This window comes from Python bivittatus, unplaced genomic scaffold (genome assembly GCF_059951505.1).
Source record: "Python bivittatus isolate LINGU-HERP-01145 unplaced genomic scaffold, Pbiv_v1 ctg000700_np1212, whole genome shotgun sequence".
Taxonomy (NCBI): domain Eukaryota; kingdom Metazoa; phylum Chordata; class Lepidosauria; order Squamata; family Pythonidae; genus Python; species Python bivittatus.
In genome coordinates, this window is record NW_028277098.1 from 17,399,056 (window position 1) to 17,425,463 (window position 26,408).

The following is a 26,408-nucleotide window of genomic DNA, read 5'->3' on the forward strand; positions in this document are numbered from 1 at the left end:
TACTGCACCTGGACCAAATTATGGAACCACAAATCTTTTAATTTATTACATTGTCATCTTGCAATTTTGGGCAAATTAAATTCTTCTTGCAATAATTCAGATGATTTAAAACCTGATCAGGTTTAGCTGATCCAAACTAATGCCCCTACTTCCCCATTACTTAAAAAAAAGGCAATGTACAATGACTTCTATTTAATAAAACACTTTTTTATTTTCGTTGTTGATTATATACTACTAAGTCAAAAATAAAGGATGAAATTAATCAATTTTTGTAGAACATAGTTATTCCAAAGATTATATATGCCTACCTAGCTACACTTTAATCTTATCAAGAAATTACTGATCCTGTTAAATCTATGAAAACAGGAAAAGCTTAATATGTATGTTATCAAATCAGATTTGTCAAATGTTGATGCTAAATATTAACTGCATCTCTGAAATATAGGTTACAGATAATGGTACCTTCGATTATCTAGCCTGCACAATCTGGTTTTTATAAAAAGTAGGCAAATTTCTGATAATACTGGATTATTGACTGATATTTTTGTGTGTGTATTTTGTAAACATGCAAAATTTTATTTCAATTGTCAGATTTTAATTTCAGATTTAATTATCTTGAGCATCCAGTTAAATGGAAAGCTATGTTATAAATTAAAGAAGTAAATAGAATCAGTTGAATGGAAAGCTGTGTTATACATTAAATAAATAGAATCTATATTCTAGACACTTAGAAGAAATAAGCTGTTGTTAGATCACTTGCTTCCATGTGGCATCTCTCATATTCACCTTTAGCTGTTTCCACATATATTTTTCACTTTAGTGTTGAAAAGCAAATGTATTATTATCAACACTGAATGTTTTCTGTTTGTTTATATGCATATTTTAGGTCTGAGTCTGTGGAAGGATTCTTATCTCCAAGTTGTTGTGGTAGTCGTAATGGGGAAAAAGACTGGGAAAATGCATCAACTACTTCTTCAGTAGCTTCTGCTACAGAATATACAGGTTGGTGTTACAACTGTAGTTTGAAGAAAAGTCCTTGGAAAACAAAATTATCCTAAGGGGAAAAAACGTTGACTTGGTCCATTTCTTCCTGTGAGCATGTTTTGGTTTTCAACTGAGAAGAATATAATAATAAATTCTTTACCCTTCCCTTCACCTTCTCTACCAATCTTCCACTCACTGCAGACATACTGCAGTATGGCCAGCTATTCCTTCCATTGGAATCATGTTTCTTCACTTTTATCTGGGAATCGTGCATTTCTGTGGGTGGTAGAGGTAAGCAATCCATGATCCTCAATCCACATGCAGGCCCCACCAGCCCTTTTTTACAACTTTCAGAGGCCCCAGATCATATCATTGAAATTTGGTTGCAAAATGATGATTTTCATCAGCACGTTTTGGCATGGGAAGCCAGAAGTGATCCAGGGAGGGAGGCCTAGGAAGCGATCCAGGGGTGGTAAGTGACACAGCAGTTCAGGCCTACCAGATCTGCCCAAAGAAGACTGGTGTGAGGATCAGGTAGCCTAAAGAGAGGCCCTGCAGGAGATCTCTACCAAGGAGACAACAGCGGCAGTGATCCAGTGAAGAAGTCTTGTGACAGAGAGCAGCTGCCAGCTTGCAGACAAACTGAGACTGTCCAGGATGGTATGAAAGCCCTAGTAGAAGGAATCCTCAGGGTTCTCTTTTCTCCTTTTTCCATATAACCTTTTTTTTAAAGTTTCCTCCCCCCACTTTTTAAAAGTTTATTAAAATAGTATATGAAATATATGAAAGACCAGACCACTTTAGTGCTGCTCTGACTTTTTTTGTTTGCAGGTTGACAGATGTTCATCCTAGGTATATACAGTACCTAATTTTTGTTAACTAAAATGATAATAGGAAAAATAATCATGGTATTTAAGGCTTGTTTTTCTAAGCCATATTGACCTTGTTTGACACCCTCTTTCTCTCTGTCTCTCTCTTTCTCTTAATTAGGACCAAAGCTCTACAAAGAACCCAGTGCAAAATCCAATAAGCACATCATCCAAAATGCACTTGCCCATTGTTGTCTGGCTGGAAAAGTAAATGAAGGACAGAAGAATAAAATACTAGAGGTAAGACTAACCTATAAAGAAATAAAAGGAGAAAGTTTAGATCTATTAGAAGAGTAACTAGATAGCTCATGCTATTTTTTTCAAGCATATTTAATGGAAAGACTGCCATGAGAAAAAGAGGGCATGACGAGGAACAGTCTCAATATTGTTATAAGAATGCATATATTTATCAAGGTGGGTCCACATACAGCATAAATCCGTTTTGATTCCATTGATTATCCTTCCAGAAATGTTCAAAGTTTAACACCTAAAATTCCCAGCTGGAGTGGCTAACGGATTCAAATCTTGAGGGAGGTACAGCATGAGGCAAAGAGAATATAACTATCTTGTACATCAAGCATATGTTTAGTTTTTAAAATCACCTTGGTTATTCGCTTAATTTTTTGTTTATTTTTATACTACCACAATCCCGCAACTCTTGTCAGAGTGCACAAAAAATATCCACTATGAAATGCATATAAAATTAAAAACAATTCCACCAAAATAAAACTAAACTGGAGCAATGCATAGTGATATGAAATACCAATGGTGCTATCTAATTAAATGTCCTCTGGAAGAGCTCTGTTTTTTCACGTTTGTTCACACAAGCACATATATCACTTGTTTACTTTATAAATGATAGCCAGCAATCGTTCACAGCTGAACACATGAGTTAATTCTATCAACTATTATTGTATTTTAAGAGACCCAAACTATTTGTTCTTACAGGTAGTCCTCGCTTAATGACCACAATAGGGACCATAACATTTGTTGTTAAGCGGAGTGGTTGTTAAGTGAGTTGCACCCAATTTTATCACCTTTTTGCCATGGTCATTAAGTGAATCACTGTGGCTGTTAAGCGAATCATGTGGTCATTAAGCAAATCACACAGTTCCCCATTGATTTTGCTTGCCGGAAGCCAGCTGGGAAGGTCGCAAATGGTGGTCACGTGACCCTATCCTAAGTGCAAGCTGGTTGCCAAGTACCCAGATCATGTGACCATGGGGGTGCTACAGTGGTGGTAAGTGTGAGGACTGGTTGTAAGTCCCTTTGTTCAACACCATCGTAACTTATAAATTTTAATCATGTATTTATTGTTTTAACTTGATGTAAACCGCCCAGAGTCCCCCATTGTGGGGAGATGGGCAGGGATAAGTCTATGTATAAATAAATAAATAAAATAAAAAACTTCAAACAGTCACTAAATAAAAAAATCAAGGACTACCTGTAGTTCTTTTATGCATTTGGTACCTCAAACATCATGTAACAATAATGAATGTTTGAATTCACATCTTGAAAACAGAATCCTTTTCTAAGAGTTCAAGAAAAAATACTTTTATTTAAAAGCGTTCAAGTGCGTTTTTAACTTTGCCACAATAAGAACTTTCTTTCCTCCTTTATTCCCTGAAGGAAATGGAGAAATCAGATGCTAACAACTTCCTAATCCTCTTCCGGGACTCAGGCTGCCAATTCCGATCTCTATATACACACTGCCCTGAAACTGAAGAGATCAATAAGCTGACTGGGATAGGCCCCAGATCAATCACTAAGAGAATGATCGAGGGGCTCTATAAGTACAACTCTGACAGGAAGCAGTTCAGCCACATACCTGCGAAAACGCTCTCTGCAAGTGTTGATGCCATTACCATTCACAGCCATTTATGGCAGAGCAAGAGACCAGTAACTCCAAAAAAGCTCTTATCTTCAAAGACATAGCTACCTGTGGGAAGATATACCTTGCTTGAGGCAACTGTGGCAAACGTGCACTTCGGATTTGCTGTCTATTACGAAATAGACTCCAATTTGGTAACAAGGCTTCTTTGAAGAACAAGCTCTGTTGTCATTGCCAACTGGAATGTAAACACAGTGTTGAAGACTTGCAGAAAACTGACACTTAGGTATTGTGCATCATGAACAATGGATTCACACCTGGGGACTTTAGTTCATGTTACTCATGATATGTGTGTTCCTTTCCTCAGTTCTGCAGCTCTGAATGTTTGCACACTTACAATGACTGAAGTTTTAAAAGTTTTACATTTATTGCCTTATACTGTTAGGCTTGTTTTAGAATTTGCTTCTGTTCTTTATAACTTTACTGGAGTAATGTCTTATTTGCCACACCACTATTATTGTAATTATAATTATTATTATTTTGTTAACGTCCTGCAGATAACAAAGGGCCCAAGCCTGATGCTCAACAAAATTAAGCTTAGCTTAACTCCTTTTTAGCTCTGATTCTTTTTAAAGGACATCATACAGGAGAAAAGCTTCTTGTAAGACATGTGTAGGATTAAATGTTGCTAGCATGTCTTAAACTCTAATAAGGAAATGTGTCTACTATTGTTGTAAAGACATCATCCTTATATTTAACAATCCATCACGGCCCTGGTCCAGGGTAGCATGAAATGAAAACGTATGCACTGGTAGGCTTTTTTCCCTCCTTATTTTCTTCTAAACAGGCAACCATTCTTCATTTCTGCCCAAGCTTCTGCTTAAATTGCATCCTGTAATTTTGCACAGATTTTCCCTGCTATAAGGGGAAAAAAAACCACATAAATAAAACAATATTAACTGCATAGAAGCCAACTTACATATGTTGGAACCATAGGTTGGGACTATTGCTACCATTTAAAATCCAGTATTAGGTGTGTTAAAATAATACATTTCATGTGGGTCCTTTGCAGGAAGTAGAAAGAAAAAGAAGATAAATCTAGTATACCACCAAGATGTTGCCCAATATATGGACCAAAGTTAATTTTCTTTCAAGATGCAGAATATACTGAGTTAATTTTATCTGAGTAAATAACTGTATTGGTTAGATTTATGACATCTTAAGTCTAGCTGAAAGCAACTTGGGCAATCTACAATTTAATATAAAATTATCACTAGGACATCTTTTCAGTATTTATGAAGGGCTGCATATCTGATTACTTTAGAAAAGTAATTCCTGTTTGGAGGCTTGATTAACTGACAGGTGGCAACATGTGAACTTGAAATCTACCCTTATTTTTCTTATGGCTTTTTCACATTCATATACCAGACAACTTAGTTGTGGGGTGGGAGGGGAGCTAGGTGGAACCACATTCTCAGGAAAAGACTTGAATTACTGCTCTGGTTCCGTTTCAGTATTGTAAAAAGTGTTGAAACTTAAAGGCAGTATTGAACTATCTATCTTATGCTTGAACTTTATAATATGTCCTGCAAAGGAAAATGTAAACGTTCTGTACACTTCTGCCATTGAAATGCTTGATTCAGACTAATATTTCACTACAATTTGCTTTTGTTCTTTGTATAGATGATGTACAGGAATAAAAAATCCTAAATTTAGAAAACCCTTTTTTTAAATTATTAAACAGCCCTAAGCATCAATGTTTCTGGGTTGTTTATCAATTTTTTTCAAAGATGCAATTGATATTTTACTGTAATTTATGTTGTTATATTTATGTATATTTGTTAAAACTATAAAAAAAACCCTAAATCTATTTGTGGTTAGTTCATTCTTACTATTTGCATGTAAGGACTGGGATATCTAACCCATCTTTTATCCAAATGTAAACATATTGTGTAATATACACACATATATATATACTGCGCACACACAGACACACACGTGTGTGTGTATTTGTGTGTGTGTGTGTGTGTAAAATAGGAAATTGTTCTATGCATTCTACCCTTTAAGCTTCTCCTCCAACTAATTGCAGAGGGAAATGTTATTGCGAACCCAAATAAATGTACACCTAATTTAAAGATAGTTCAAGTACATCTGTGGTTGGGAGAGAAAAGTTAGGACATAATTGAGGTTGGTAAAAGAGGAAATCATGTGCAAGATCTTTTAATCTAAAGTATTCTTGCTAAAGAAATAAATGTTATTTAAAATATACACTACATTGTTTCTTGCACACCTATTTAAACAGGATGATTTCTAAAATGTAACAGCAGAGAGGGTTATTTTAAATTATTGAATGTATTATGAATTTTGTCTACATTTTAGAAAGATTCTGTGCAATGTCTAAAGGTAGAATGTGAATATTACAAATAAAAGACCCCTGATATTAAAATTTTACTATATGCTAGGAAAGTAATAACAGTTTGTTTTTATTGTATATATGACAGAATTGCCAAACATCCTAATTTTCAGGTCAGGTATTTAAAGTCTGACAGTCATGATGGCTACTGAAACTATATGGGGGTAGGGAAGATGACTGTTGGTGTATGTTTTTAATTCTTTGGCTGTTTAAAGCCAATTTCTGTTTATTTATAATTTAATGGGCACCGTCCGTTGAGAACTGTACAGTGATTGTATGCTTCCTTGTCCACTTTTGTGGAGCACTGCTACTCTACTTTCCTTTCCAGATGCTGTGCTGTAAAATACTGTCGTATAGCTGCTTACCTAGTACAATGTAGTTCTTCTCTTCCATCTAAATAAAAAGCATGGCACCCAAATCCTCATAGTGATGTTATTTCTGGTATACAATTTCAGTTTAGATTGCACAGCTATATAAGAAACTATACCACTAGTTAGCTAATGCTTTTCTTGCAACCTTTTATGGGGTCGGGTATTATCCTACAAAGAAAGAGATTCTGCAGAAGAATTATCAGCTATTTTACTCAAATACAGCAAAACTCAGCAAACTCAGGGAGGCAGTGAAGGACAGGAAGGCCTGGCGCAATATGATTCATGGGGTCACGAAGAGTCGGACACGACTTAACGACTCAAGTACAACAACAGCAGCAAAACTTCTATTTAATGGACCATTCGGGGAAAGACGGTGTCCATTAAACCCAAATGCTGTTAAATCCAAAAGATACCTTTGCATATGTGTAAAAAGCCTGTCTGCCATTTTTTCCTAATATGTAAAACTGCAACAGGCCACCTAGTTGTTCAAGCTTGGGGAACTTGCACTGTAGCAGCCAGCCAGCTTGCTATAGTCCTCCTGGAGCAGCACTATCTTGCAGCTGCCTGCAGTAGCAGAGGGCCCCAATCCACTGCAAGCCTGAGGGCTGCAGAAAGCACAACCTGCCCCTTCCCTTCTTCACAGATTCCCCAATCTTTCCACCACGCTAGCATCACACCACACCATATCCCACTTCCCCCAGTACCTTCCCAGCAATCTTCCCAGTGCTGCCTCCAGTCTTCCCATCAGCCTACCAAACCACCCCTGACCTCCCCAGCACCTTCCCAGAAACATAAAACCTTGTTTTAACTGACTTTGTTATTTTGGAGGATGTCCACTCTCAAATTTTGTCTGTTGCATCCCAAGACTCTCAAATCAAGGTTTTACTGTCAATACATGCATGTATTTGCTTTCCAAGATCCATCTAGGCCAGTGTTTTTCAAACCTGGCAACTTTAAGAAGTGTGGACTTCAACTCCCAGAATTCCCCAGCCAGCATCTGTCCATGTCCACACATCTTAAACTTAACCATCTCAATGCTTCTGACTAGTGTAAAATAGTTATAAACAGGGCTCAATAATAAAATATTGCTGTGTATTCCTGATCTCTGTGTTTATCTTAGCCTGTGGCTGAGTAACTTTTTGACTTGGGATCAATTTTCCCACAGAACAGTGTCCGAGAGACTTAGTGTGGGGAGACGAATATGCTTTCCCAACAAGGCATTCTCAAAAGAATGACAGCTCCCTCCATGCCCGCTTCTCAAGTTTCCTCAAAAGAATGACAGCTCCCTCCATGCCCGCTTCTCAAGTTCTCTCCACATCGCCTCTTGTAGCACTTTGAAAACTAACAGTATGATTGTCTTAAATAAAAACAGTAGTAAACTACTTTGAATCATTTGCCAGGAAACACAGATTTTATTGCAGCTGCATATATTGTCATGTACAAGATAGTGGCCTTTTTGCTGCCTTCAAAACAGACACTTTTTCACACTTTTGTGCTAGGAAACAAGACAATTGCAAGCCCCGAGAGGCATCATCAGAGTTTTTAAAAAATCCTCCCAAATTCTCCCCCACAACTCATTCATTCCCAGCCATTTGTCGCAATGTCCTAAGCTTTCCCTCCCAAATGCCACTCTGACCCTTGTCCATCAAAAGGTTGCCTGCCTCTGAGCTAAAGGTTATTGTGATTGTGATACTACTGAGAAGTCCTTTGTATTAATAATCTCAAGCCCAAACTAAATGATACAAAAATACATTTTTAGTGATACTGACTGCCCCTCCCAGAAATCTGATGTAATTTAATATAAAACGCTCATTGGAAATGACATTATTTTGAGGGCTGCTGTCCTTAGAAGATCTGTAAAGAGAACTTTGTTGCCATGATATACTGGGATTTGCTTTCTAAAATCTATGAAATCAGAAAGAAAGAATTAGAAGGAAAAAATTATCTCTTCTGTCTTGCACCATATCCTGTTGCTGGCTGCTGCAAATTTTTTGCATATGTGTGTTCCTGGAATGTTATAGCAAATTAAGTTATCTTTAGAATATTGGTAATGAACTACCTCTAGTGATTATTTAATATGGTCCTCAAATTGCAATCATATCTAACCTGGATAGTCAGTAAGCAGGACTCTCATTCTGGTTCACCAAATTCTGATCCTCTAAGATTTGAATTCTGCTCCTAAAGACGATCTAGCCCAACCTTTGTAGACAGGAGAATGGCAGAACTAGAAGAAAATTCTAGGAAAGAAAGGAAAATGCTTGTAAATCATGGTTTATTGGTTAGCTTGTTAATATGTACTCATCTAATTATAACTTATTCCACAAAATATGGTTAAGCCAACCATGGCATAACAAATGGATGTTTGCAATTTCCTTTTTCATATTATGGTTCATATTATATAATACGGTTTCATATTCACTAATTTAAGACGTTCCAAAGTTTTCTTCCCTTCATTCCACAGTATTGGCTAATACAAAGTCAGATTGTAAAATTTTCTTTCCTAAAGTGAGTGTTCTTTGGTTAGAAGTAAAAATATGAAATGTTAATCTTTTCAGTGTTATCATGTTATGAAATATATTAATTGCATTCCTGAGATTTTAATATTACTAATTTATAGTATTGTTTTTATATTGGCAGTACTCCAACAAACTTAGTATTTAGTATTTCATCACTTACCTTACTACATCAGCAAATTTACTACCTAAAATAACAAGTCCTGGCAAGATCCTCTGAATATAACATGTTTATGGAAGTTCTTAGAGGTGCATTATCATTTCTTTGAATCACTACTCTTTTTTTTAATATACTTTAAAACTCATTGTACAAGAATTTGGATAAGCAAAAGTCTCATATAGATATTACTCACATATTTCCAGATGGTGTTTACTATCATTCCCATCATCCTCAGTTTGGAATGATGGAAATTATTAAAAATACCTCAAGGGCAATATGTCACTGACATTTCTTCTGTGTAAGGTCCTCTTAAAAGAACAAACTTCCTTCACTAAGACAGCTCCTAACCACACCTCAGATTGACTAAGACATATGTTCATAAATGTTTCCCCAACTCCCAGGCAAGGAATGCTTTGATATAGTATAATAGAAGATGGTAAAAATTCTCTCAGGTATAAATATTACGTTGTTAGAGCCCCTCCCTGATCTAAAAAGCTGATAAGAGGTTTCTGTATCTCAGTTTTTAGCTCCCAGAAGATAAGAAATAAAGTTTTTATTATTTTATTATTTTTATTGATGAGAAAAAAAAGTGAAATATTAATACAAAGCTAGTTCAAGTCAACATATTGACATTAAATACAGATCATATAGATATCTCATTTTTAGAATACAAAGACATTTCAAAAATTGATAAACACATCTCTTGAACCTACTCTTATACTCAAGAGCAAATGTATTTCCCCCTTCATAAAATAATTTTTTGTGAGCCCTAGACTCAAAGAAAGCCAGAATTCTTCATAAAATGACAAATTCCATATTTGAAAGTAATAAAGCTTTTCTATGCACATATCCCTACTACAGGTAGGTCTATAAAACATGCTCTGCCCCAACCTTGAAAAATAAATTTATAACATTTCTACTTTATTTTTGTGACTCATGATCTAAGACATTGGTCATACTTATGGACATGAACCTGTCTCACTATCCAGTAGATTTCAGAGCCCAAAGAGAGCCCTACCAATATTATTCACGGATGTATTTCTTTTTCCCTCTTTTCTCTAAGAGAAAGAAACCTGGAACTGATCAATAACTATCCAGAATTTCTGGGACAAGCGATGGCTACCACCTTCTTCAAGGTAGGCAGCATCATCTTTTTTCTCATAGATGCATTTACCAGGGTCCAAACCCAGCTCCTAGTCATGTCACTGGAGGCTTTCACCAAATAGGAAGGGCAACAATCCAGACTACAGATGGAGAGCTGATGATGTACAGAACCTTGTCTGCTTCCTCAGAATTCAGAGTTTAAGATCACCCCAGATTACCTCACAAGATGATGTTTCAGTCACCTCATCAAAACATGCCCTTATTGTCCCACTCTGAGTGGATCCAAGCAATTTTATGGAGTCCTTGGAGTTCTCTGAGCTTGGTTGTTTTCTTGCAAACATTTCGTTACCCAGCTACGTAACATCTTCAGTGCTAGCCTTCTATTGGTAAGCAATTTTATCTTCCAGATATCTAGAAAATCCTCATAGCCAACCAGCAAATGATCTTCTAGCCTATCCCTTTCTAATAGAATCTGGCTCTTTTTAAAAAGGGCCTCTGGATGGCATTTTGCAGATGCAATAAGAGTGGAGAAGTGTTGACATTCTGCTGCTCTGATCACCACCATTTAAGCCTGAATATGAGCACTTACTTATCTTCTCTCTGATTCATTCTTTGTCTACCACCAACAGTGCTCTAGGCATCTCCTGATTAGCTTCACCTCCTGGAGCTCTTAAGTAAACCAAGGAGTATCCCTCAACTGCTAAACTAGAAGAGGACATTTAGGCGAAATCCCATTAAGGGCCACTGTCACCTCTCTATTCCCACAGATGACTAAAGACTCAGCAGAATTGCTCACCATAACTTCCCCACTGCACTCTGGAAACAAATTGATTCTATTACACAGGTAGGTCCATCCTCCCTATCAACTCCATAGCAATCAGAAAGTGATCCAACCATGATAACAGACAGATAGCAATGTCCTCCATTCTCAATTAATGCTGAACCAGCGCAAAGATAAAAAACAGATATGAGACTTCCAATATGAACCAGGCTGTGAATGTGTTAGCCCTTCGAGGTAGTCCAGACCAGGAAACCAAATTATGAATACTAATGCTACTTTTATTACAAGGTTACAGTAAGAGAGTCTTGCAAGTCTGAAAGCACCTCTCCCCTCTCTGCTTTTATGTTCCAGAGAACTAGGGAGGGTCAATTCTGAGATGCTTACTCAAATTATATTCCTGCTTTGGACTCAGATTTCATTTATCAGACCATTGTCTAGGCTGTGGCTCTTCCTCCTTTTCCTCAAGGTTATTCTCACATCCCTTACAGGATGAGACCAGACCAGACATGAATTCCTAGGTTGCCTCTGATCCCTCCCCGCAAGGAAGATGTTAAAATCTCCCAGTTCCATATGCCTAGAGAATTCCACTGCCAGTCCAGTCCAAGTTAAGCAGCCCAGACGGGGTGCCATCTGGGCAGCAGGGAGGCCAGTATATTAGCAATCCCAACTTGTCCTAAAGCCTAATTTCACAAATAATACATCCAGTTATCTGTAGACCAGTGATTCTACATGCCCACTGCCCTGATCTCCATTTCTTTCTTCAATGCCCCCATCATGTACTCAGGTCTCCAATCTCCAGAATATCTTATTTTTATTTATTATTTTATTTAATAGACTTGTTCCCGCCCATCTCCCCACAATGGGGGACTCTGGGCGGCTTACAACAAACTAAAATCAGAAATACATGATTAAAAGTTATAAAAATATCAGGGGTTCCCATCTTCTACCCCCTTCTAAACTGTATCCAATTTAGCCACCCCTGTTGCACTCAATCAGCTTACTGCCAACCACAATCCTACTGGCTGCACTTGAGAAGAAAATCATTTGGCAACCCTCCCCCCAATTAACATCCAACAGCCACAACCACCATCCCCTCCAGGACATTGTCCTCACCAATGTCAGTCAATAACTTTCCAGTCTTCTCCCTGACTTCTGAACTACTCCCCTATCAGAATCCCTTCTTATACCCCATCTATCTCCCAAACCCAAGCTGCAATTTTAACTCTTCACTCCTCTCCTTACCACTTTATCTTTCTCTACGTCACTTTCCTCACCAGCAGGTTCATTCCTCAGTCCATGTCTTTCCACAAAACCCTGTTTGTTTACAAAACTATAATTAAGTTCTACCATTGGGCAATCGCTGACAATACAGTGGTGGCCAATCTAGTGAATACCCTTGGCCATGGCAGCTACAGGGCTCAGGTAGACAAACCACCTCTCTCCAAGGAGCCCAGTCCTGCTCCCTGTCTGTGATTCTCTGCCACAGATGACCTAGCCCAGGACAACAAAAGCCTAACTGGTCCTTTTAAAAGACCTTTCTTGTTAGTTGTTGAATCATTTCAACATATCTAAAGAAATTAATTTCATTAATAATGGAACCATCTATTATATAATTATAAGAATAGTTTTACACAGTTTAGTTTAAGGCAAAACAAACTTGCTTCAGCAGTAGAAAATGTGAGGAAAGATTATGGATTGGAATTAAGAAGCTCCCAGATGGCAATTACATGTACTGGTAATAAGCCAATATCTTTCACAGCAAAAACAGCGGAAAATATGATTTTGATTATAGCCTGTAATGCAGGGCCTGCTTGTTAAAGTATTAAATGTCTGACCATGGCCCAATTAGAAGATATTAAAAAATGTGAGATGTCAGCACTGCTAGAGATATAACAAAATGGGGCAACATCTCTCAGATTAAATTTTATTCTCCTGTATAAATTTGTGGGTGATAGGATGGGAATTCTTTCATGGTCCCGTTCTTTGATCTGCATACTTAAATTGACTCACATGTATTTCTAGAATTCCCATTGTGTTTTATCAGTATTATAAGGGCATATTCACACATATATCTGTGGTCTGGTAGCAGAGGTAAGTCTGCTCCCATGAACATATTCTATAATAAGAAGTCTCTCTGAATAATTACTAATTATATTTGCAACCCATCCTTTCAAAGAGCCCAGCCCAGAACAGTGCATATGAGATCCCCCTGAATTTAAATTAATTACAGTACATACTTAAACTGTACTAAATTGAGACAATTAATTGGGACACGTCTTCTGCACTTATACATATACACATAAATACACACACATGCTACCTGTATCATATATTATGATATACAGGTAGTCCTTGTTTAGCCACTGCCTCATTTAGCAACCGTTCACAGTTATCACAGTGATGAAAAAGTAACTTTACAACCAATCCTCACATTTACGACCTTCACAGGTCTGTAAAGCAAAGGAAAGCTGAAGGAAGATCATAGGCACAGTCATGGTTTCACTTAGCGACCACTTCACTTAATGACTGAGTTGCCAGTCCCAATTGTGGTCGCTAAACAGGACTACCTGTACGTTTAAGAGGGACTTTGTCTTCTATCATGACACAAAACATTTATGAGACAAGTGTGTGATCTATGTCTAAATGTAGTAAGGATGGTTATGAAACGCTGTTTTGGACATAATGTAAGAGTTCATTTCAGAAAGTGTCATGGTTGTTAATAGTGGTTATCAGTGTGTTTAGTCTAAATTTATGGGAATTTTTTTTTTTATTAGAATTTTTCAATACAATAAAAGTATACAAAACAAAAAAGAACAAAAGAAAAAGAAAAAGAGCAAGGGAAAGGGAAAGGGAAAGGGAAAGGGAAAGGGAAAGGGAAAGGAAATGAAAAGAAAAAAATTATGCCTTCCACCCTTCCTAAATTTATGGGAAGTTGTTGAGATTCAATTATATAATGCTGGTTGACTTCTCAAGAAAATTTAACCCATTTTCAGCAAAAATGTAATCCCAAACACATTTTAAAAATTATTTTTTGAGGCTATAGAGCTCTAGTGCAGATTTTCACAAGGAAGTATCCTCTAGATGGTTTGAAATGCAACTCACATAATTCTCAGGGATGCTAGCTGGGAATTGTGGGTGATAGTCTAACATAGCTGGAAAGTGTGGTGCAATGAGAAGGTATTGGGCTAGGAAGACCTGGGGGTTCTTCCACTTTCAACCATAAAAGCTTATTGGATGATTTTCAGCCAATCACACTCAGCATAGGGTTGTTGTGGGGACAAACTGGAGGAAGAAGTGATATGTACTTATGCTGCTGCGAGCTCCTGGAGAAAAGGCAAGGCAAGATATAAATATATACATACATATTTGCTGGAGATGTCTGGGTTAATAAAATGACAGGTGTGCACAATGTTTCCAAAATTATCAATACTGCCATATTATCAGCAGTTTCTGCAAGGAAACTTACAAGAAAGAAGGAAAATAGGTATCATACTGGAGAGCCTTCCTTATATAACAAATTTATCTCTATTTGTTCCTGTTGTGTGGCTAATGTCTTTCCACTTGGTAGACTTAAATAAGGTGAAGTTACCCTGGGGAGAGAAACTTACCCTCTAGCATTTTGTTTATACAGATTCCAAGCACATACATACACAGGAAGAAATTATGTTAAGGAGCAGAAGGAAAATATGTGTACTAAACATTCAACTAATTTACAGGTTCTAAAAGTAATTGCCTGTGCCATTTCCTTTAAAAAAAATCTCAGCTGTTTTTCTTGTAGCACTAAGGGGTTACCTGCAGGACTGACATACTTCAATTACCAGTATGACTGCACACAGTTCAAAAGCACATATTGAAACACACCCACAGAATTACTGATTGACACAACTATAGATGCACATTCATATTTATCTATTTGATAATCTCCAGAATAAATCAGTTGATGAAAACAACCCTGCATTTTAACATTAAAAGCAGGACACATTCATACTATCTGTCATCTTCTGAGCCTTCTCCACTGACAACTATTGTGACAAGGTGAAGTTGAGAGGTTTTTGTTTCTGATGTTTGGTATAAGATCATTTATTTTGAAAACATACCATAATGTGTTCATTACTTTTATTAGAAAAAATCAGTAGAAAAATTCAGGGATCAAAAAGCACATATTCCTAATAAGGGTGAGATATAAATTAAGCAAGTTATTTTAAATACTGACTGTATTTTTCAATCTTCAGCATTTGACATGCTGAAGGACATGACCGATCATGCTCCTATTATTTCGTACATCTATACAATTTTTAGATTTTTTTATCCCACCTTTATTATTTTTATAAATAACTCAAGGTGGCGAACATACCTAATACTCCTTCCTCCTCCTATTTTCCCCACAACAACAACCCTGTGAGGTGCGTTGGGCTGAGAGAGTGAGACTGGCCCAAAGTCACCCAGCTGGCTTCCATGCCTAAGGCGGGACTAGAACTCACAGTCTCTTGCTTTCTAGTCTGGTGCCTTAACCACTAAACAAAGTATATTAATTTAAAATAAATTAATTAAAATAAAATAAATTAAAAGTTTTATTAAATTAAACTGGCTCCCAAGTTGTTAAATATACTACCAAAAATACACTTCAGACAATATTCAAAACCCCAACTTTAAGAAAAATAAGGTATAAAAGAGGCATCTTAGTTACAGCTGTCTATCCTTTTTGAAAAGATATCTGCAGCACTGAGTGGGATTTTCTCATTTCATGCGACCAACCCTGTTTCCACAAAATAATCTGTAGGCATACTTTAATCAGAAAGAAAAAGCTGTTAGAAACTCAAATTACCTCAAATTTACAGATAAGGGAATAGCACTTTAGAAGGGAAAAAACAGAGCAGTTCAACTGCCTGTGAGATACTGTGTACATCCACCCTCAGTAATTTCACGTCAGGTTTGCCTTGAAAGGCTACATATGTCTACTTGCTACAATCCCTAAAAGATGCTCAGTTTTTAAGGCTTGTGCAAGATCAGCTATTTTGTGACTTTGATATGTTCTGCAAATTACCTGGATGTAGGGGAACTATTTAGCTATCAGTTTTCTGTATCTTTCTTATATATGATATCACTAGTCACACACATGCAGAAAAGAATGAGCAGACCTATAAATATTTAGTAAGAAATCTCAAAGGATGGATAACCCCAAAAGGCCACAATGGGGATTGAACATGCACAGCAGGCATGCCATGGAAGGCTGACTTATATTTCAAAGAATAGGAAACTCAGTTAAATAGAATACAGTACCCTAGAAGAGGGCACTGTTGGACAGAACAGGATAGCTTAGCACTGGAAGTTTTTTTGGGTTTTTTTGGCAAGTCCCAAATTTCCTTGGAATTCACATGAAAATTGGTCCTTTTCTTTTGAAGCCAAAATTTAAGGGAAAAACATCAGGTGTGGATTATAGAAAAGGCATAAAGGAAGCACAAAAATACCCCCCCCCCAAAAAAACCCAAAACAAAAGCAAGCAACATCCTCCCAGAAGACCCACACCAGCCAACATCCTCCCCCCTCCACACCTTCATTTTAGAATCTTCCCTCCCCACAATCACAGATGAACACAGACTGGGAGGGAAAAAAGCTGTAACCCAGCCAGAATATTATGGAAGAGGTATAGTTGGTAATAGTAATAAATGGCAATTAATGGGACTATGTTCTGTACATCTCTGCAGTCCTTCCTTTTAAACTGTTTTGAAGCTTTACTATATTTTGCAAAAATACAGAACTATGGCACTTGTATTATGAAAACCCAACTTCAGATGGAAATTTTAATAAAGGAGGAGGTGCGTGGGAAGAAACAAGAGTGTGTCACTCCTGTTTCCTACTTTTCCAGTTCCTCCGCCAAGCCTGTTTTCTTCCCACTAACAAAGTTTGCAGTATTTGCTTCTAAAGATCAGTGTTTGCAGATTGCTTGCTATCCTAAACAAAGGGCCATCTTCTTCTACCAGCCACATCAACCATGCTCTATACCCTTGCTCTGCGTCCTTTAACCAGATATCTAGAAGGAAGGGAAAGATATCAGAAGCAAAACCTTTTTAGAAGTGCCACCACCACAGCTTTGTAAAAGAGGTTCGCTTGCCAAAATCCTTGATTTCCACCCCCACCCCCCATGTCAGGAGAAGAGCTCTTTATGCACGGCGGCTAGACTGCCCACGTTTCATTCTGCTGATAAATCATCCATTTCATTTACCCACGGTTATTTTTTGCGTTTTACCATTCGCATTCTCGCAAGCCTCCCTGGACACTTTGGCTCAAGAGAATGACTAAGAAATACCCTAAATAAGTCAATATCCCTGCAGTGGGAAGCCTTTCAAAGTGGCACGATCCAGACGGCCAGACCTCGTTCGCATCTTTCGTGGGGAAGGAGGCGAAAATAGATCTGAGAGGAATAAAGGCGAAGGAATGAAACGATCGGGAGCTTCTCTTATTGGACCGTTCCCACGAAGCCCCGTCCTGCCTGCCTCCCAGCCCAATCCCTGCCGCCGCCGCCCCACGCTTCTCTTCCTAGACTTGGGCTCCGGTCCAGCCACCGAGCCTGGGAAACGCCGCTCCTCCGAGCTCCTCTATGCAGCCACCGCCCGCCCTCACAGCTCCTTTCGTCGCTTTCCCATTCAGGCGGCTGCGCTGTCACCCCGCCCAAGCCTCGCCGACGGGCCTCGAGGAACCGCTTTCCCGGGCAGCGATTGGCGAAGCCGCTTGACAACCACAGCCAGGCCGCCGCCTCTCGGGTCCTAGGAACGGAGCAAAGCAACCCGCCGGCACGGGCCGCGTTGGCTGGACGCTGGTGGCCGCAAGCCGCGGGCAGGCTCTTCTTCCTCCTGTCCCACATCCCTGGGAGGCTCCTGCCGCCATTTTGTGTATCTCCCTCCCTCACCCCGGTTTCCCCTCGGAGTCGGTGGCTTGGGAGAGGCCCTCCCTGTAGGTGAGTCTCTCAGCCCTTCGCTTGGCGTAGGGCGACTCCCGGGAGTCGGCGGATCTTGGCTGGCCGCTGGGGCAGGGCTTCGCTTGGCGGCGACATTGAAGGAGCAAAGCGGATTGGGAAAGCCATGAAGGAATTGGGGGGATGCAGGAGGCCCGAGGGAGGCCTCTGGGGTCCGGCGTCGGGGCCAGCGGGAGCCCTGGAAGGGTGGGTGGGAATGGGGAGAAGGGACTGGCGCTGGTGGCGGTGGAGGAAGCGGCGCGGGAGAGAGGAGAAGGCAGTCTCGCTCGGGCTGCCTTGATGCTGAATTGGCGGAAAAACCAGGCTCTTTAACCCCCTTCACTTGTCTCCTGCTAGTGACCTTGCCTGCCTTCTCGCGTCCTCCCCTGCCGTCCTGCCTTGCAGGTGACGAGGTGTGTGTGTGTCTTTGCTGCCCAACTTGTGACCGACGTTGTTGCGCATCCGAGACCTAGTTCCCATTCTCTACCTTGTGCACCTCTTTGCTTTCTTTTGTTATTGCAGCATCCACAGGAGCAAACCCTCCCAGGGTTTTATAGCACCTGCTGCTGTTTTGGCTCTTCCATATGCTTGGGTTGCTATGCCTGTGTTGATCTTGCATGCTGGATAGGAAGGTTCCTTTGAGCAGAAAGATTGGATATAAATAGAGTATATAAAGTTCAAAGATTGAAATCTAGGTTTGCCCTGTCAGTGAAAGGGAGAAAAAAGATGCAGTGTTTTGCCTCTGAACTCTGCCTGTTCTCAGGTTTTTAATCTTACTTTTCTGAGAAAGCAGTCTACAGCTGCTATTGTTGACTTTGTTTCTTGTGAGTACTGTATTAAGAATTATTTGCCTGCAGTTCTATAGCAAAGATTGGCTATGTGATATCAGGGCAGTTCTTCCAAACTACAGTATTGTGTTGTGTTGTGTTGTGTTGTGTTGTATTGTATACAGAACAGTATTATAGCAGAAGTTCAACAAAAAAGATTCAGGTACTCGGTTCTATCATATACTTTTAACAATCCTTTGTTCACATGATAGAGCTGCAGTAAAAAAAAATAGAGATGTATTAATGAGAGTGTACATATGCTGAATTCAAAATATGTTTATTGGCAGTTCTCTGAGCATACAAATAAAAGGTGGCATTATGGTTATACAAAAGTTTTGAACTGGAGAGCCTATGAACAACAGGTAATTGGAAATGTTATAGTGACTATAGTAGCTCAACGATTTAATGGAATACCTTGTTCTTTGTTCATTCAAGCTTATTGAAAACCTTAGTTTGAAGGATGCTATGAATATAAAATTGTGCCCACAACCCTTATGGAATATAATGTGCCAGTGGTATATTCAGAATTAGAGAGAATTAAATGCTAGTGCTCACCCATATGAGTTTGTTCACTTTGGCACTACACTATATAAATTAAATAAATGAATACATTTAAGCTAATGATGATGTGCCTGTAATTTAATTTTTGCCCTTCCTCTACATCTACTGATTGCTGTAAACAAATAATATTATATCACCTTATACTGGTTCCTGTCATGTCCATCTGTTGTACTACAAATATTCAGGAGTCTCCAGCCCTTTTGGGCCAGTGGGCACAGATGGAATTTGGAGAAAATATTAAAAGCTTCAGAACACAATTGCAGGAATTGAGTATTCACAAATCTGCTATCATAGACACGCCCAATCATGAAACACTTCAGTCAAAAAATCTATTGCTTTGTCTTGTTCAAGATCACTCCTAACAGTCTCAGTCACCCCTACCCCAGTACATAAAGATCCATTCATGCCACTGTGTTGCTACCCATACTTATATTCTTTCAGGATCATCTTTCCCAGACATATTCTCTGATACACAGCTTTTACTTCTCCCTTGCCCCCATGCAATCTAGTCCTTCCTTGGTCTCCATGTTTCTTCCTCTCCCATGTCACATTGCCTTGCTCCTAAACTTTTCTTATCCAAACTCAGCCTTCCTGTTTCCTTTCACACCCTGTTGGATTTTGCTGAGCATGGCCTTTTACTCCATGTCTCATTATCCTATTACACCAAATGATCACTTGTTCCACTGAATCACCTGCAGCTCAATGCCATTCTCATTTCTATCCCCAAGCTGCCTATGAAGTTGTTTCATCTTATCTATCATTTCCTTCCCTTTTTGAAACTGCTACACAGAAGTGGTTCACCATAGAGCACTGGTCTTAAAGTTTTTCTCTCAAATTCCTAAGATTATCTCTGGGACCATGTGAAGTGGGGGAGCGGGCAGGTGGAACAGTAGTCCATCCCTTCTGTTAAGTAGGTGCTGCAGAACCAAAACTATGGGGGTGATTCTTAATATAGCCAGCAGTCTTTTAGAAAACTGCTGGATATATGTGAAAACACTCTTCACTGAGTAGATATTGCAGTGTCCAATCTGCAGAGGTGCAAGTTCAGTGTGAGAATGCTGGCTGAAGAACAATTTGTTGGAGGGAAGCAGGGAAGATTAATCTTTCAAACATCACTCTGTGGGGAAAGAAGGTCTTTTTAGTCCTGGGAGAACTGGTGCCCAAAAGACCCCTCCCTTCCCTTCCCTGTCCCTTTTTCTGCCACCTACGGTTTGGCAAAAGAAATGGGAGATATTCATTTTTGGCACAGTGAAAGAGTACGAGTCTCCCACTGCCAAAAGACAAATTGCTGGAAAAAAAAAGTAGCCAGGAATCAGAGGGGTGTGTGTGCCTGCAGCAGACCCAGGTAGCTAATAAATCAGAGTAGGCTCGTGGCCCTAATCATACTTCTGTATGATATGTCATAGATAGATTGCGCAGCAACCCCACTTGAAAATTGGAGCAGAAAAGAATGAATTCAGGCTGATTGCTGGGTGGGTCAGTGGTGATTTGGAGACATTCAGATATGGTTGCTGAGGCATCTCCAAACTGTGATTAGCAGGCCATGTGGAGGAGTGTGCAGAAACAAAATATTACTTTATTACATGGAAGACAATACAGATGTCTCCTATGGCCGCTGCTGGTAAAGGAATTGGAACAAATTCCGGAAGTCATAGTCTATATGCTTTCCCTCTTTCGTTATTTTTTCTATTCTAATAGAATGATGGAAAGAAATAATGTGAAGGGATAAGGACTGTTTGTCTATCAGCATGATAACTGTCTAAAAACTGAACAGGTAGGTCATTGCTCAGAATTCAAAATGCTACATGTATTGCTATTCCCACCCATACCTTTGCTTTGCTGTAAATACCAACTGCACATACCAAAACCAAGTTTCTTTTTTATATATTATTAGCATTTTTGTCCTGTTCTTTAGCAAAAAAAAAAAAAAGCCTCTGAGTACTATTTATAAAATCAGTGGTAAACAGATCCTACATTGGCATGACATTTTAAAAGACCCAAAATAAAAGAGGTAGATACACAAAACAAAATGGTTGGAGTGGAAAGAGGAAAAAAGTATCATTTTAATATCTTGGCAACCAGTAATGCTAAAAAAGTAAAATTCTTTGTTTAAGGATTTATGTGGTAGCTAAATAGAAGATTGGATACAAGGCCAAAAGGGATTATAGAAATATAACTTGATTACAGATTGATTACAAATGTACATTAATTAATTGTATGAACCATTATTAGTAAGATTTATTCCTCTGTTTATTTAGATGCTGGGATCTTTCAGGAGAGAAAGGAGATATAACTAGATATATATTGTCCAGGGGATGTTGTATGTACTTTCTATGCAAGTATTTTTTAAATTAAATGTAGGAATCATTGAGACTTTTTAAGAGCCACTTGGAAGGAAGACGGAATAAATAGTTAGGTGCATCAGTTTTGTGGTTATCTTATTATGGTGCATCGTTTAAATAAACAGAGTTTATTTAAATGATGCCAGGGTGCAAGCCTGTCAAGAAATCAAAGAATTTTCCTTCTGCATTTCCACCTGAGCATTCTGTATCAATTTGAAAGTGCATTGGTGTTTTCATGGTGTCAGTGGTATTGGACAGCTGATCTGATTTATTTCTGATGTAACTGCAGTGTACTTGAAACAGATGCAAATCTAATTGTTGCTACTTGGGGATGCTATGGCTTCTTTTCCCCATCTATATACTACTAAAACTCTCATTGTGTTTATCTGTTTGTCTGTTTGTACCCCCAAGTTAGCCCAAACGGTGCATTATATCGCAACAATTTTTGAATCAAGGTACCTAAAATTCCCAACTTAAAGAATGTGTAAAAGATCTAGTACCCATTATTCCTGTGGAATTGAAATATCCACGAGGTTCAGACCAGTTTTATTTGCAAAGTTGTGGCTGTTGCAGCATCCCCACAGTCACATGATTGTGATTTCTGATGCTCCTTGCCAGCTTCCCCCAAGCAATGGGAAAGCTGGCAGGAAGTCCTAAGTAAATAATTGACTTATTATTGAAGTTTGATTGCCATTACAATTATTTTTCTATTTATGATATATATTCTTCTCAGATGATCACAGCACAGTCCAGCGTTGGGGTAAAAAAAATATATGGTCAGCCTAAAATGTAATGTTCATTCCAGTCACATCAGACTGTACTACCTTTCTCTCAAAGGATGACCAACAGGTCACAGGGTTGTCTAGTTAGAATTAAAGTTTGTCTCAGCCTTCCTTCAGGTTTCTGAGTGTCAGGTCCTGTAAGTGAAATGATAATTTGCGGGCTTTGTAGCTCCTCCTCTGTAGTCCAGACAAAAGAGCAGAAGTGAAGCTGAGTAGTCGTTCTCCCTTCTCTTCACCAGAATATGAAAGTGTGCAAAGTGCCAAGCTCCTTTTTCCTTTCTTTTTGTTTTGTGTATTGAGAATGAAGGAGTTTTGTTGTGGTACAACCTACAGTACTTAGAAGGTGGGGGCAGTAATTTTTCATTCCTTGTTCTCAACATTTCACATTAGCAGAAATGAAAATAGTCATGGTTTGTCTTCAGATAGAGGGTTTGTGGAATAAAAACCATGGCAGTGTGAAAGTTTCTATAATCCTTCTTGAATAACCCAAACACCTGAAAAATTGATTTTGGAATGGGGTAACTATATTTCTATAAGTTTTCCATATTTTTGTGTCTATATCTCTGTTTTTTCTACATTGTTAAAAAGAACAACCCAAATACTGCCCTTTATTAAGGCATACCCATAGTAAAGAACAAATATTTTATTTATAAGGAATGCAGCAATTCTATACACCTCTGTTAGCCCAACTAATAAGGGAAGCAACCATCTTTAAGATTGTGTAGGACTTTTCTTTTTGGTCCGTATAGATGAGTACTATCAATTAGGACAGCAACAAATATGAAGGACCTATCCTCCTTTAGTAATTCATAAGTATTTCTGCAGTGTAATCTTGTTAAGGCACATATAAATAAAACAAAAGATTTCTACTTCCCTTTAATTTCAATTAGAGAACTGAGTACCGTATTTTTCCGACTATAAGACGATACTTTTTTATAAAATCCTTACCCTAAAAACTGAAGGGCGTCTTATTCAAGGAAGTCAGCCGAGAATCGCGGTTGCAAAACTGCCAAACTTTGTTTCTGCAGAGAGGCTTCTTCCTATTGCTAGCCTCCAATCACGAGTGAAATAGCTTGTCTCCCAAACAGACTTCCTCCAATCACGAGCCTGATGTAACTGACGTCAGCTGATGCTGAACAAACCAATTAGAGGAAGGCTGTTTGCAGAGACAAGCTATCTGCAGTTTCACTCGTGCTTGAATGTAATCAGTTATGCAAAAGAGCATGGAAATAGAGCTGCAGAGAGACGGTTTGGACCTCCTCCCACCGAGTGTATCAGGTAAATGTTAACTAATTACTAAATAAAAATGTGTTCTGCACTATCTTTAAAATATTGATTTTTTAATTTTGGGTTGGAAAAGTGGGGGGCGTCTTGTACATGGGGGCGTCTTATTGTCGGAAAAATACAGTATATGCACAAATACTTGCTATAAAATGAGCAAATGGAAAAGTTCCTATGAATGGAGTATATAATAAAAAAAAAAAGATAATGACATTCTGTGATAAGGAGGCAGTTTACAATATACCAAACATGATAACATTATCCACATTAAAGTTTATTATATATTGAACATCAAATATTCTCTTATCTGTAGAAATTTTAAATATATTTGTTGTCTTTTTAATGTCCTTAAGTGGATAAATGATTTAATATATATTTTCACTTTCTTGATATAAACAGTTATCTTTTGATTAGTTAGCTATTAGAATAGTTGATTTGCTGGCAGCTATCATTTTAAGATTCCAGTTTCAACTTATGTTTTCATGTTGCAGCAGTTGTGCAGTGAAAATACATGGTTTAAAGAAGAGTAAAATATGATACCTATAAGCTATTCAAATGTTTTATCCTAAATGCCTTCTAGTATATTTGTTTTTAGTATATTTGAACTTCTGTATTACATTGGAAAATAAATAAGTCTTCTGTATTATATTGGAAAATAAATAATTACATCATAATTTTTATACTGATCCAGAACTAACAAAGTCTGTTTCCAGCTGTGGGTAACCTTAAGAGTCAGTTAATTTCTTTTTAAATATTATAGGGTTGCAGTTTCCTTGTGAATTTTTTGATCATAAAAATCTAAGAGCTGAAAAGAATGAAAGAATCTTAACCTTCCGTATTAAATACACTTATATGTAGTGGGAAATAGGTTCTACTAAACATACTGTGATCATGGTGTAAGCCTGTTATTTCAAGCCTATATATGTGTGTGTGTATGTGTGTGTATAAATAAATAAAATGTTCAGGAACAATACATCACGTAGTGCATGAGGATAAATAGAACTTGATGAGTCAAGTAATGAGTCAAGTAATAGCCAAGTTAGAATCTATAGGAGAAAGTCATGACAAGTAATGGGTATGCCAAGAATGTTTTGATTTCTGAAGGTAGTGTCTTTATGCAATATCAATTTTGTAATCTTGTGAATTAAATATTTTACACATTAACTTTTAATAGATTTTGGGATATTGCCTAATGTGAATAGCTCTATTCAGGTTACAGTTCTGTACTCACTTAACCTGAAAGTAACATCTTTTGAGCTAAAATGGGCTTATTGTTGAATACAGAATAGACAAAATATTGAACATAATGAGTGGATAGTTGGGAGATTTTCAAGCAGATTACTCTGTATTGGCTAAGTAGGCAAGATATAGGAAATGTTTGTTACTGTATAAGCATTGGAAAAGGGTTAGTTAAGAGTGCCTGTTGAGACAATTTAATTTTGACAGAAATAAACACTAGACAATGTAAGCATAACCTTAGTTATTTCCATTTATGTCAGTTGGTTGTTGTATCTGTTCAACAGAAGTAGCTTTCTAGAGTGAGAATAAATTAACAACACTGTAAAACATTAGAATTACAAATTTTGTTTTTAGTTGTGAAAGCTGTAACCCTTTCAAAATCAATAGAAAATCTGCAAAATTAGAATATATTAGAAAGAAAAAAATACTGCTTCAGTCATTCTGAGGTATTAGTTTTGAATCATTTCAATAAGATTGTGTTGGCAATGTGTGATATTCTGAGATTTTGAACTATATCCTTGAGATTTTCTGTTTTATCTCATTATGATTAAATGGTATTTACGTATACCAGTTGTTTTTGACTTTGGATGTGCACCACATATGCATCTTGCTGAAAGTAAAAAAGATACCTGTGTCCAAATTCACATTTTATGTACATCAAATTTACAAGCTCCTAATCTAGTAAGTGATATATGTCAGAAAGCTGTTTCATATATTTAGAACAAGTATTTAGATGGTCATTTATTCTTATTTAATCCTGATTTTATAAAAAGAGTAAAAGACAAATGTTGGGTCAGTTATTTTTTGAATATATATTTAATCCACCCAGCAATAGAGTTCTCTAGGAGATAAGATAGTAATTAAAAACAGATGAAAAAGCACAGACAGTAACAAAATAAACAGAACAAGAAAAAGGAGTATAAAAAAATCACAGTCCCAAATAGTGTTAAGTACTTGAATAGAAATTTCCAGCTTCCAGAGTAAACATTTAATTATGTAAATATTTAATTATTCCATCAAAATGTGAAACCTGACATTAGTAACCAAGTTACTCTTAATATCAGCTATTAATTCTAAAAGGAAAATCATGCTGAAGGAACACTAAGGGGCTTATCTAAATAAATTATAATGCTTTACTTATTGTATGGTGTGGGTGCATAAGTACAGAATACGTATTGGAAGTTTTGTGTCTGATATACCTGTGTTTCTTCAAATTCTTGAAAATTACCAAATATTTTTAGGTTACCATGGAATAGGATGTTATTTTGTTGTATTGATGATTGCATTCTGCAGATAATTTTTTTCATTCGGTAAATATTGTTACAGTGGTTTTGTAACATTTGAGTTTGCTAGCTTTTGATACTTAGGTATTTGTGGAAGGAGTACTGTCATATAATC

At 37.7% G+C, this 26,408-nt stretch overlaps 2 protein-coding genes across 4 annotated transcripts in view; both read left to right on the top strand.

Moving 5' to 3' along the window:
• The window catches only part of CAMSAP2 (calmodulin regulated spectrin associated protein family member 2), an 84,821-nt gene extending 78,660 nt beyond the window's left edge, over positions 1–6,161 (top strand). The window contains exons 15-17 of the mRNA XM_088153326.1: positions 887–1,002; positions 1,975–2,093; positions 3,483–6,161. Of these exons, the coding sequence (XP_088009452.1) occupies positions 887–1,002; positions 1,975–2,093; positions 3,483–3,788 (541 nt within the window). The 3' untranslated portion in view covers positions 3,789–6,161. The remainder of the gene's footprint in view (positions 1–886; positions 1,003–1,974; positions 2,094–3,482) is intronic.
• An 11,448-nt stretch (positions 6,162–17,609) lies between these two features.
• Positions 17,610–26,408, top strand: part of WDR47 (WD repeat domain 47) — a 39,375-nt gene continuing 30,576 nt past the window's right edge. For 2 of the 3 annotated variants that reach the window (XM_088154362.1, XM_007434336.3), the window contains exon 1: positions 17,610–17,981. The gene's annotated coding sequence lies outside the window, so the exon portion shown is untranslated. The remainder of the gene's footprint in view (positions 17,982–26,408) is intronic. The other variant, XM_007434337.3, reaches the window with a different exon arrangement.